This window comes from Corythoichthys intestinalis, chromosome 4 (assembly GCF_030265065.1).
Source record: "Corythoichthys intestinalis isolate RoL2023-P3 chromosome 4, ASM3026506v1, whole genome shotgun sequence".
NCBI lineage: Eukaryota > Metazoa > Chordata > Actinopteri > Syngnathiformes > Syngnathidae > Corythoichthys > Corythoichthys intestinalis.
In genome coordinates this window covers 20,119,593-20,131,844 of record NC_080398.1, presented here as the reverse complement: position 1 = coordinate 20,131,844, position 12,252 = coordinate 20,119,593, and the positions used below count along the sequence as shown (strand labels likewise).

The following is a 12,252-nucleotide window of genomic DNA, read 5'->3' as shown; positions in this document are numbered from 1 at the left end:
CACTGGCCGTCTCTTTAGCTGTGGGCAGTTTTGGGAAGGTGATGAACCTGACCATCTTCGAAAACCTGTCCACCACCGTCAGAATGGTGGTCTTCCCCTGCGAGGGTGGTAGTCCGGTGACGAAGTCCACCGAGATGTGCGACCAGGGTCGTGTCGGAACCGTCAATGGGAGCAGCTCGCCCGCAGGTGGCCTACGAGGTGTCTTGTTGGTGGAACAGACCACACACGCCGCCACATAATCCCTGACGTCTCTCCTCATGTGCGGCCACCAAAACTTCCGGGCCAGGAGAGCAAGGGTGCGTCTGGTCCCCGGATGTCCTGCAAACCGGGAAGCATGGCTCCAGTGAATGACATCCCCTCGGAGGCCCTGTGGCACAAACAGCAAACCCGCGGGGGTACCGGGCGGGTTGGTCAGTCCCTTGGTGGCCTCTTGGACCTTCTTGATGATCTGCCACTGGAATCCTCCCGCCAAGCAAGATTTTGGAAGGATTGGTTCTGGGTCCTCCACACGTCCCTCCGAGGGAAACACCCGGGAAAGGGCATCGGGTTTGGCATTCTTGGCGCCGGGTCTGTAAGACACAACGAAATCAAAGCGGGTGAAAAACAAGGACCACCTGGCTTGTCGGGCGTTGAGCCTCTTAGCGGTTCTGAGGTGCTCCAAATTCCGGTGGTCGGTCCACACCATAAACGGCTGTTCAGCCCCCTCTAGCCAGTGTCTCCATTCTTCAAGGGCCACCTTAATTGCCAAAAGTTCACGGTTTCCAACGTCGTAGTTTCTTTCTGCGGCTGTGAGTTTCTTTGATAGGAACGCACATGGGTGCATCTTACCGGTGAGGGGTGAGCGTTGGGATAAGACTGCGCCGACTCCCGAGTCTGAAGCATCGACCTCGACTATAAACTGGATAGTCGGATCAGGGAATCTGAGGATTGGAGCGGAGGTGAAAAGGTGTTTGAGCCTGCAGAAGGCCGCCTCAGCCTTGGGGTCCCACTGAAAGCGACACTTGAGTGACGTCAAGGAGTGTAGCGGTGACGCCACCGAACTGAATCCTCTTATGAATTTTCGGTAGGAATTTGCGAATCCCAAAAAACGCTGTACCTCTTTACGTGAACTGGGTCTGGGCCATTCATGGACGGCTCGAACCTTTTCTGGGTCCATGCGTATTTCCCCTTCAGCGATGACAAAACCTAGGAACTGAACAGATGGCTGGTGAAAAACACATTTCTCTGCTTTGACGAACAGGTCGTTTTGTAGCAGCTTTTCCAGGACCGAGCGGACATGAATGATGTGGGTCTCCAGGTCAGAGGAATAAATCAGAATGTCATCCAAATAGACAAAAACAAACACGTTCAGAAACTCCCTCAAAACGTCGTTGACTAATGCTTGGAAGACAGCTGGGGCATTAGTCAGTCCGAAAGGCATGACCAAATATTCGAAATGGCCTATGGGAGTGTTAAATGCGGTTTTCCACTCATCTCCCTCCCTTATGCGAATAAGGTGGTACGCGTTGCGTAAGTCAAGCTTTGTGAAGACCCGCGCACCCTGAAGCATTTCAAAAGCAGAGGACATTAATGGTAGCGGGTACCGATCCCGGACAGTTATGTCGTTAAGCCCTCTATAATCAATGCATGGACGGAGGGACTTGTCCTTCTTCTCGACAAAGAAGAATCCTGCGCCTGCAGGAGAGGAGGATCTCCTGATGAGCCCTGATGCCAATGACTCATTTACATACTTTGTCATTGCCTGGGTTTCCGGGCCTGATAAAGAGTACAGGCGACCCCTGGGTGGTATTGAGCCCGGGTGTAGGTTTATGGCGCAATCGTGTGGGCGGTGAGGAGGGAGGCTAGTGGCTTTGGATTTGTTGAACACCTGTTTGAGGTCATGGTAGCAGGTGGGAACCTTATCGAGGGCCGGGAACTCTGCTTGTTCGTCTTTTTGCGCGATAAGTGTGGTAGAAGCAATCTGGGTCTTTGCCAAGCCATGTGTTATGCAAGTTCTGTCACATGATGGACTCCAGGAGATCACCGTCCCGGTGTCCCAGTCAATGTGGGGGTTGTGTTTCTTCAGCCATGGCAAGCCGAGAACAAGTGGTCCGTGGGGTGAAGTGTAGACATTAAAACTGATATTCTCGACATGACTAGGGAATTCCATCTGAATAATGGGTGTGCGGTGCGTTACCCGCCATAATGGGCTTCCATCCAGAGCCACGGCTTCTAGAGGTGAAGACATCCTGATAAGCTGCAATCCAAGTCGATTGGCCAGGTCCATGTGTAGCAGATTGGTGTCTGACCCTGAGTCGATCAGGGCTTTCTGCCGGAGAGAGAAGACAGGTGAGCTTAAGACCACAGTGGGTTGGACCCGAGAGGTTATGCCTAAAGAAACAGTGCGACTGATGGACACTTTATGTGCATAATCTTGCCTCTTGTTGGGGCATTTGACAGCAAAGTGCCCAGGTTCCCCACAGTAAAGGCAGAGCCTAGCCGAAAGACGACGACTGCGCTCTGCAGCGGACAGCCTAGCTCTGCCAATCTGCATTGGTTCTCCCTGTGTGGGGGATGCGGCCTCCGCGATACCTCGGTTAGCTGTGGGTCCAACAGATGGACTGACGGGATAGGGCATCCACTGGGTATATTGGTCCGACACTTCTATGGCGGTGCCAATGACCTCGTCCAGCGTCGAAAAACGGCACCTGAGCGCTATCTCCCTGCCGATCTCTGGGTTAAGCCCAGTCTTGAATGACGAAATTAGGGCTTTGTTGTCCCAGCCGCATTCCACCGCCAGGGAGCGAAACCGGCTGACATACTCCCTGATGGGTTCTCCGCCTTGCCTCATCTGAAGGAGGAGAGCGCCAGCTTCCTGTTCGCGGAGAGGGTGGTCATAGATCTTTTTCAGTTCGGCTGCCACATGTTCATATGAGGCCAGCAGCGGGGAATTCTGTTCCATTAGGGCATTGAAATAGCCCAATGGTGCCCCCTCCAGGAGATTGGCTAGGAAGGCAATCTTGGCCGTTTCCCGGGAAAAGCGACGGGGCTGAGACACAAAAATTAGCTTCAACTGGTTAAAAAACATTCTGCATGTTGCCGGGTCACCTGAGTATTTCGTAGGTGGTGGGATGTTGGGTTCTGGCCACACTGGTGTTTCCTCTTCGGCAGCGGGTCGGTTGTGGAATGAAGCAGCCATGTGGGAAAGCTGAGACACGCTCTGGGCCAGAAGAGACAGGAGCTGCTCATGCTTGTTTAAACGCTGGCCTTGGTTGTTGACGGCCTGTTCATACAGGGAAGAGCCTGCTGGGTCCATGTTATGGCGAGTTTGTTCTGACACGGCTCAGAGAACAAACGGACCCAATAATGCAGTGCTCAGAGATGATTTATTAACAATGGTTCTGAGACGAAGAAGTCTTGGCCTTTGAAGGCTGTTCGAGCAGGGGGGGACGAGCAAGGCGAAGGCCCAGGCAGGATGCGTCTAGATCCGGTCCTGTAGCAGGGTTCAGGTCGCAGAAAAAAGGCAGAGGTACAGACGAGGAGCAGGCTAGAGGCAAAAATCCACAAGGTCAAAAAGTGTATCAAAGGCAGAGGCACAGACGAGGAGCAGGCTAGAGGCAAAAATCCACAAGGTCAAAAAGTGTATCAAAAATCCGGCAAGACAAGGTAACTAGAAACGCTCGTAAGTTGCAGTGAAGGCTAACAAACTCGCAATGGAGCAGAGGGCTGTGTGTGCTTATGTAGGGAGGCTGTGGTAATGACCAGGTGTGCAGGACAGGTGTGTGGAATGAGTGCTGATGACTGAGGGGGAAAAAAAGGAAAAGGTATACAGGCCTGCTGTGGGGCTCTAACAGGGTCATGGTTTCATCTGATTTAGAGTTCAGCCCATTGAGGGGGAATTATTCAGAACAAGGAAAATGCGACGAAGAGAGCCGCAAAATGTCATTGTTTTAGTCTCTCTACTCCAATTTTTTTACAGGATAATCTTTTTATCAAAGCATTTTTCCCCAATTGCTAAATAAATGGAATGGTCATGACAAATAACAGTATTGTGCTAAATGGAATATGAAATATTTAAAATGTATTCAGTACGACATGGCAAAATTACTCCATAATGGTTAAAACTGCCGACTTCACTTTCACTGTCCCACCTCCTGAACGATATTTTATGCTACCAGAGTTAGTCCGGCTTTTGTCATTTTCTGCCCCCGGCTTTGGAGAGCGTACACAAATCAGTAGGCCTGACAGCTAGCCGACATTTATCCAAGTTTCGTCAGCCGTAATTGTCTGAAGTTGGCGCGCCGGTGTTGTGCCGAAAAATAGCCACTCCACGCAAAATGTCCCCCCTGACGGGAGCGCCCACACGTCACTCGTACAAACAGCATTTTTCTTACCAATCGATGGACACGGAAACGACGTTCTTGTACCGTGAATATGTATCATTTTACTCCGCTTGAACTAATAAATATTTTACTGAGACCAACGCTCTGAAAATAGAGCTAGGGCTGTCCCAAACGACTAATTTTCTCCCGATTAGTCAGCCGACTATTTTTACGATTAGTCGACTAATCTAATAATTTAAAAGTTTTTTTTTTGTTTACTAATTTAACAATGAAATTTTTGTTGACGCTTATCAATTCACAAAAAACATATTGGAACACTTAAATTATTTACTAAAGTACAAATAAACATGTAAATAACAATAATAAATCACAAATAAACAATGACTTCAAATGCTGATAGAATTAACTAGTGTAGCATCCCGATTGAAAAGATGGTCTCTTAAACTGATGGTTTACAACTTTTATTCCATCCTTGATGTAATCACACTGTAAGAGCTACGGTGCACACAAAGAATTGATATATATATGTATGATATAATATGAATTGCCTTTACCTTAATTTATTACCTTATCATTGACAATCTCTTCCTTGAGTGCAATCGCTGTATATACTGTATATATTTATGATCTTTTAACGTTATATAATTTTCTATACCATAAAATAAACCATAACATGAAATAAACCTTTCAGTTAGCAATACTAATAGCACTTATAGGCCCATTGTCAATGAAACATTATTATTTAGTAAAGCGACAGCACCCTCTGGTGTACAAAAAATGAAAAAAAATTTTTTTTTACAAACGGTGACGGGGCTTGAGGTGTTTATTCACGGCCGACGTGCAGCCAAGCTTGGCAGTGAAGAGACAGCACACAAGAGTGTACCCTCCTTTATTTCTTTGAAACAGGTCAATGTTTTGGACACTCTGGTGCGCTTTTTTGGCTTTGTGCCGCTTTCCCCGCTTGCATACAGAGCATCCGACATTCTGAACTTTCCGCGCATATATTTTTTTAACCCTTCATTAACCGTCGACGGGATGTTGTGCTCGTCGACGGATTTACGTCATCGATGACGTCGACTATGTCGAATAGTCGGGACAGCTCTAAATAGAGCAAGGCTTTATTTTGGGCCCCGCCTCTCCGCGCAAGTTCAATTAAAGTTTGCTTTCCTTCCAAGACGGCCGTCTACCGCTCACTTTCGCCGAAAAGTCCGATCCAAACTATTGTAATGCCCCGGATATAAGGGAAGAAGGAGAGAAGTCTGTATTTGCTTACCCACTTGATTGTGGTAACAATAATAAAGAAAAACAATAACAAAATAACAGCGGGCTGCTAAGACATGCGACCGCTATCTCTCGCTATCTCGCTCGTTCTCCCATTCTTCCTACTCGTTCCGGTAAATAAATTTAATGAGAAATGGTTCATTTGTATTTCCTGCAGTGATTCAGACTTTCAAATTATATAACAGTCCGCTTGGGTGAATTTATCGCCATTCATCGTTATTGAGGTAAATCTGCTCAATTTACAGTGATACGTACTTAAGGCCATATCGCCCATCCCTATTTTGGAAAGAGACAACACTTCTCTTCATCACATCACTACCAGTAACTTACTGTATGTTGATGGCCAACAGTAAGATCTCAAAATTGGGATTAAAACAATTTATGTGGTTTGTTTTGCAAACAAAACGACTGCGGGTTGTGGCTCAGTGATGTCCACGCTATTTTATTTCAGTAAAGTAACCCCTCATGTGACAGTGGAACTTTAAAGTGCCTGTGACACAAAAAAGCATGTTTATTTCATAATACACGCGGTATTTTATGCCCCTGAATGATATGGGCCGCTTGGATGTGTGTGGAAGCGATCGCTATTTTTATTTAGTTTTTTTAATCCCGCGCCATGAAAATGAGTGACTTCTGGCTTCGGTCTTGCATTGAGGAGGAGGGCGCTGTGACGTGTACGGTAGAAGACGTCCTCTTCATGCTACAGTGTACTGTTGTGTATGAGGACGAAGGATTCAGCTGATTTTGCGGATTAATATGTTTATTTTTCGCATCACGCCAGCCAAACGGCTGCAGAAAAATCATTCTGTATGAGGGAGAGGCGTATGCGCCTTTTTGGAGTTTCAAAAGGTTCCCATTCACCGTGGATATTTACTGTGGGACCATTTGATTTACGAGGAAGTGAGTAAACATCTTGTTTTGTATTATGTCAAATACGAATACAGCGATTACAAAGTAAACACTACAAACTTCCTTTAAATGAAGGACTACTTACGTTTGATCATTGATAGACATGTAAAAAGCTCTCCTAATGCTCATTAGCAGCAGCACGTTAGCTGCACAACAACTCCAGCCACCCTCCTCCGAGGAACGAACTGTAAATTGCTCTCCGCCGGGCGGTTTGCCGATCCGCGAAGACAATCGACAACCGGGTCGTCATGTCAAATAATCCAGGATAGTTATGTGTGATTTTCCGCTTCGAAGACTTTGAAACGTCACTCGGTTCGGGTTAGCATGTCGGCTAGCTGTCACGCCTTCTGGTTTGTTTACATTCTCCGAAGCCGGGGAAGGGAAATGACATATGTCCGATTTAGGTGTCATAAAATATCGTTCGGGAGGTGCAACAGTAAAGGTGAAGTCGACAGTTTTGACCATTATGGAGTAATTTTGCCATGTCGTCCTGAATAAATGCATTTTTATTATTTCATATTCCATTCAGCACAAGACTGTTATTTGTCATGACCATGCCATTTATTTAGCAATGGGGAAAATACTTGGATAAAAAGAATATCCTGTAAAAATTTTGAACTAAAGAGACAGAAACAATGACACTTTGCCGCTCTGTTTGTCGCGTTTTCCTCGTTGTGAATAGTTCCCCCTCGACGGGCTGACTGGTCCTTCTCAAGCCATTTATATAGCTATTGGGGAAAAATACTTGGATAAAAAGAATATCCTGTAAAAATATTGGAGTAGAGAGACTGAAACAATGACATTTTGCGGCTCTCTTCGTCGCGTTTTCCTCGTTCTGAATAATTCCCCCTCAATGGGCTGAATAGTAAAACCGATGAGCCCAGTCTACCGCTGACGTCATCCACCTGTTGGGGACGCTAAAGCCCTATAATGGTAGGCGTGGCTAACCGGCAGATTACAAGACTAATTTCTCGTCATCTGTGCTTTGCTAAATTGTTGTATATAGTCGAATCGTCTCAAAATATGATTCTAATTCACATAATAATGCCATTTAAGACTTTTTTTGTCGTGTCATATGCTCTTTAAACTTATAAGCACAACTGCAAATACTTGTGTGTTACATCAAGCTATTGCAGCTGCCCAGTCAGTGCCTGTTTATTCAACTCATTAAACTGCTTCATGTTTGTACCTCCGTATCTGAAATTGACAAGGATGGCGGGGGAGCGGAGGAGGGAGTCACTTGATCAGCCGGTGGTTGGGCCATCTCAGTGGGCTCTTCCTGGGGGAGCATCTCAGTGGGCCCATCCTGGGGGAGCGAGGTGACGTCCCGGCCTGCGGCACTCGTAGGATCCACTCTAAACAAGGATAGCCACGGAGAGTCTGTATCTATGCACGTAGATGTGTAAAACATGTCTTTTAGGTTTCCGTTTACTCGAGAGTGGCGTCTGTCCCGGGCTCTGGTGCCCTCTCTCCTTCCTGCTCTGCTCCAGGTGCTGCCACAGGTCTGTCCAGTTCTGAGTAAGGATGCACAGAGAATATCTTTGTTGTTTGTTTACCACTTGAGTTGATTGTGCCATTGTGCAATAGTAGATCACCACCCAGGAAATTGTCATCTTGGGCCATCAGAATGTCAATTATATCCAGAACATTGTCTGTCAGGTCTTCACCTTGAAACTTAAAAAGGGAAAAAAAAGATTTCAAATTATAAAATACAGGTTTCACAAATTTTATGTTTTTTGCCCCAAAAAACATAACAGCAATAATTAAATATATTTTCTTTAGTCCTCAATGAAAGAGAATATGTAATGTTTTTTTCCTGCTTTAAAACATAAAATAAAGGCAATATTTACACTCTAGTGCAGAAACTTTGGTAAATCAATAAAAAGAATAAGAATGAAAAACACTTACGGTGTAATGATATTTGTATGCCTCATTTTTGCCTGTTTCATGAGCTTTTTTGTTAATGTACTAACTAAAAAGCAATGTCGAAGTTCATTGCTGAATGTTCATGAAAATAAATTGTTTATATTATCAATTTAAACCATTTCTGTAAACATTGTTATTTGAGCAGTGAGTGTGTGTAGTACCTCTGGTAGAGTCAGAGCGGGTTCTGGCTCTCTCATAGTGATCTTTCGTGGAGATGCAGTGATTTCTGGATGGAGGTTAGGGAAAAAAAAAAAAAAAAAAAAAAGAATGACAACAACAAAAGAATGATTCCAAAAAATACCCCAAATTTAAGGAAACTAATTTGATGAATTTGCCTTCTAAACTTTGCATATGTTTTCATAGTTATTTGTCTTTTCAGTGGTACCTCGACAAACCTCCGGCAGTCTCATTGAAGTGTTTATATGTATATCAGAGATCTCGCCCGCTGTTTGTCATGTCTTCACTACCCACTATCATGCTTATGTTCTTGCCACCCAACTAACTGCGCATGTGCCAAAAATATGTCATCAAAGATCCTCCAATAGAAAATGGGTAGATAGTGGCTCCTTTGCTGGGCTGCGGGAGGAGGGATGGGCTGCGCTGAATCGCCCCCCCCCCCCCCGCCTGCCCGAGCGCCCTCCCTCACCTCCCTCGGGTTGGCGCCCGCGTGGCTGTCGCGCGCTCGGTGAGGCTCGCGTGCGACTGGATGTGATAGAGCTCGATCGGGTAGGGGTCCCGGTGCCGGGATTTGCAATGGGGCGGTGTAGGGTCGGTCGCCAACGGGCTTACACTCACAAGGCACTCACAAGGGATTCACACGATTATTGGGTTCGAGATCACAGAGCTGATTTGTGTACACCCTACCCCTTTCAATCACTTAGCTTATAGACTCCCACACCCCCACATGGTGTCAACCGGAAATACATCTAGCAGACGATAGCACCAACATATTAGTAGTTAGTGTAGACGTTCAATGTATTTCTTGTTGTTGTGTTTCTTTTCTTTCTTGTGTTCCTTTTCTTCTGTTCCCCCATAACCCCTTCCTGTTCGCTGCTTTGTCATAATAAACGAGGTATGTTGAATGATCACAATGGGAGTATGTCATACTCTTAATGTGAAACATTAAAACTGTTCAGACCAACGGGGCACTTAGACTTCCATTCTCGGTGTCAAACAGCTGAACAGGACAGGATTTAAAAAAAATAAATAAATTAAAAAAAAAAAAAAAAGGATAGATAATAAACTGCTATTACTGCTCGACGATGAAGATGAAGACATCTGACTTGGTCCAGGCATCTCGGGAGAGACATCAAGTCTTTTATCCTGAAAAGCAAAGATAATGTTTGGGATTAATAAATAAGTATAACGTTTCTGTACCTTGCTAACGTAACGTTAGCCTTGCGGAGAGCTAGGTTTCTATTCATTATGACAACTGTCGATGCTTGGCTAATGTGGTTTTCATCCAGGCTTTAAGGCTACAGTGATGAGGGTGTAAAATAAAAACATAATAAAGCTAACTGTCAATTTTAGCTCAGAAGTCACTGATGGATAAAACACTAAAAGCCCCTTTCACACACTCCGAAACACCGGGAATATTGCGGGACTTAACCGTGCAGCATTTGTGTGTGAAAACAATTTCCTGTGTTGACTGACATGGAGATTGCGCGGACATTTCATGGGTCCCGTCCTAGTATCATGTCCGGGACTTTCCCGGGAAGCGGTGTGCGTGAAAGCAGGCGTTAAATTCCCGGGTCACAGCGCGATGGCTGATGACGTTAATATCATGGCGGGCGGATCGTCACTTCCTCCCTCTTCGCAGTAAGACGAAAAGCGATAAACATCGCAATTATAAACATAGCAAACTGGAAATAACTACGATAACCTGAAAACATAACGAAATTAAAACGTCAATTATTAACTCATTTGCTCCCAAAAACGTATAAATAAGTTATATTTTTAATTGTTTCAGTGTCCCAAAGACAGATTTATATGTCTTTTACGTTTCTTTTTTCATAAGAGACATCTCTGGGTTCTGATTCAACTGAGCTCCAAAGCACAAAGCTGAAAATCCATTTTAAAGCAATAAAACTGGTCTACAGGAGGGCAGTAGCGCATTTGGTAAGACCCGCAACCCGATTCAACGGCAACGAACGGCTGGGCAGCACGGCCGGGGCGCCGGCGGAAGGATGCTAGGTGGCGGATGACCGAGCAGAACAGCCGAGAGGACACACGGGATTCCAGGCGCTGGACGACCAAGCAGAACGACCGGGACCACCACCAGTGCAGCGGACAATGTCGTTGAGTCTGTGCTGCTCGCCGAGCAGACCCCGCAGAGACTCAAAAAAATCCATCTTTATGAGACAGGCGGCGATGAGGGAAAAGTTAACCCGGCTTTCGCAGCCACAACGGCGTCATTGCAGTTAGTTATGTGTAAATAAATTGTTGCTTTGCTATCAAAAGCTCTATTTGTCTTGTTGTTTATGTTATTTTGTAAAAGCAAAACATTATTGAGATGTTTGGGATGTAACTAAAGCAAAAATAGCTGTGTTCAAGTCAAAGGTATGTTTGAAATGTATGCTTTCACAAAAAGCTCAATTTCTCTGTTTTTTCATCAGAAATGGGAAAATTGCTCAAACTAAGCTATTTTCTAATGCCTATTTCTAAAGAATAGAAAAAGATATGAACTTACTTTCTTTTCCTGCTGAAAGGAGAGAGTCTAGTCTTTCTTTTGGCTGGTTCCATGTTTATATAGCAATTGAACAAAATTTTCTGTGGGCCTTGCAAAATCAGTCAAAATCCAGTAAAATGGCCAGGAGCGAAGGGCTTTGCTCCGGTGAAAATGGCTGGGAGTGAATGAGTTAAGTTCCGGTCGGCCCGGCTCTCTCTCGCTAACTTTTTAAAATATATAATATATAATTATATATGTATACTAAAACGATGTATGCATGTTAAACTAAGAAATTCTTGTTAGAAAATAAATAATTTGGATTAAATAGATAAGGCACTGTATGGTCATTGCAAACAGTAGCTCCAGATCCAGAGCGTGCCAAGTGCCCTCTTTTTAATCTTTCCCTCTGCGAAACCGCATCTGTTTATTTATATTAAACTTTTCCAGCATTTTTTCAATGTGTAAATACATTTATAATGATCATAAAAATATGTACACTATTCAGGTTCAGGCCTACAAATAAAAGATAAAACATTTTATGATCATTATAACTGCATTTACACAACGAAATAATGCTGGAAAAGTTTGTTAAATATATTTTTCGTGTGAGACCAAATCGCCACATTCGTTTACATTCAGCGAAGCAGATACAGTTTTCCGTATAGCACCTTCAACAATCAATTGAATCCTTTCCATATCCCACTCCTACCGCAGGTGTTTGCCTTTCAATTGCCCTGTCTTTAGTTTGTTTTTCACTCCTATAGCTGCTCCATATCGAAAAGGAAATACCAGGATGCACACGGGAGGGGAAGATTGAAAAGAGAGCGAGGCCGCTGCGTTCACATGCGCAGGCATGCACAGCGCCTTCTCTGTTTTATCCAAATTATCTACTGTATTTTATTTAACATCCATAAATCATTTTAGTATAAATATATGAATATTAAGGGTGTAACGGTACATGTATTTGTATTGAACAGTTTCGGTACGTGGTGCTCGGTTCGGAACGGAGGCGTACCGAACGAGTTTCTGACGTAATGTAACCCTTACTTTGAGGCTGTGAGTCGATCGGGTTACAGTTTCTTTGTGTAGAAGATATTTACTCGGTCTTCTCTTCTATAATGAGGACCAACACGGTAGGACAGTATA

General features: G+C 44.6%; 1 protein-coding gene across 4 annotated transcripts in view; it reads right to left on the bottom strand.

Annotated features, from left to right (window-relative positions):
• LOC130915371 (meiotic recombination protein REC8 homolog) overlaps positions 1-12,252 on the bottom strand; it is a 49,481-nt gene that overhangs the window by 25,668 nt on the left and 11,561 nt on the right. For 2 of the 4 annotated variants that reach the window (XM_057835347.1, XM_057835344.1), the window contains 4 exons: positions 9,692-9,761; positions 8,600-8,664; positions 7,945-8,186; positions 7,702-7,867 (listed from right to left, as the gene is read on the bottom strand). In XM_057835347.1, the coding sequence (XP_057691330.1) occupies positions 7,702-7,867; positions 7,945-8,186; positions 8,600-8,664; positions 9,692-9,761 (543 nt within the window). The remainder of the gene's footprint in view (positions 1-7,701; positions 7,868-7,944; positions 8,187-8,599; positions 8,665-9,691; positions 9,762-12,252) is intronic. The other 2 variants (XM_057835345.1, XM_057835346.1) reach the window with 2 other exon arrangements.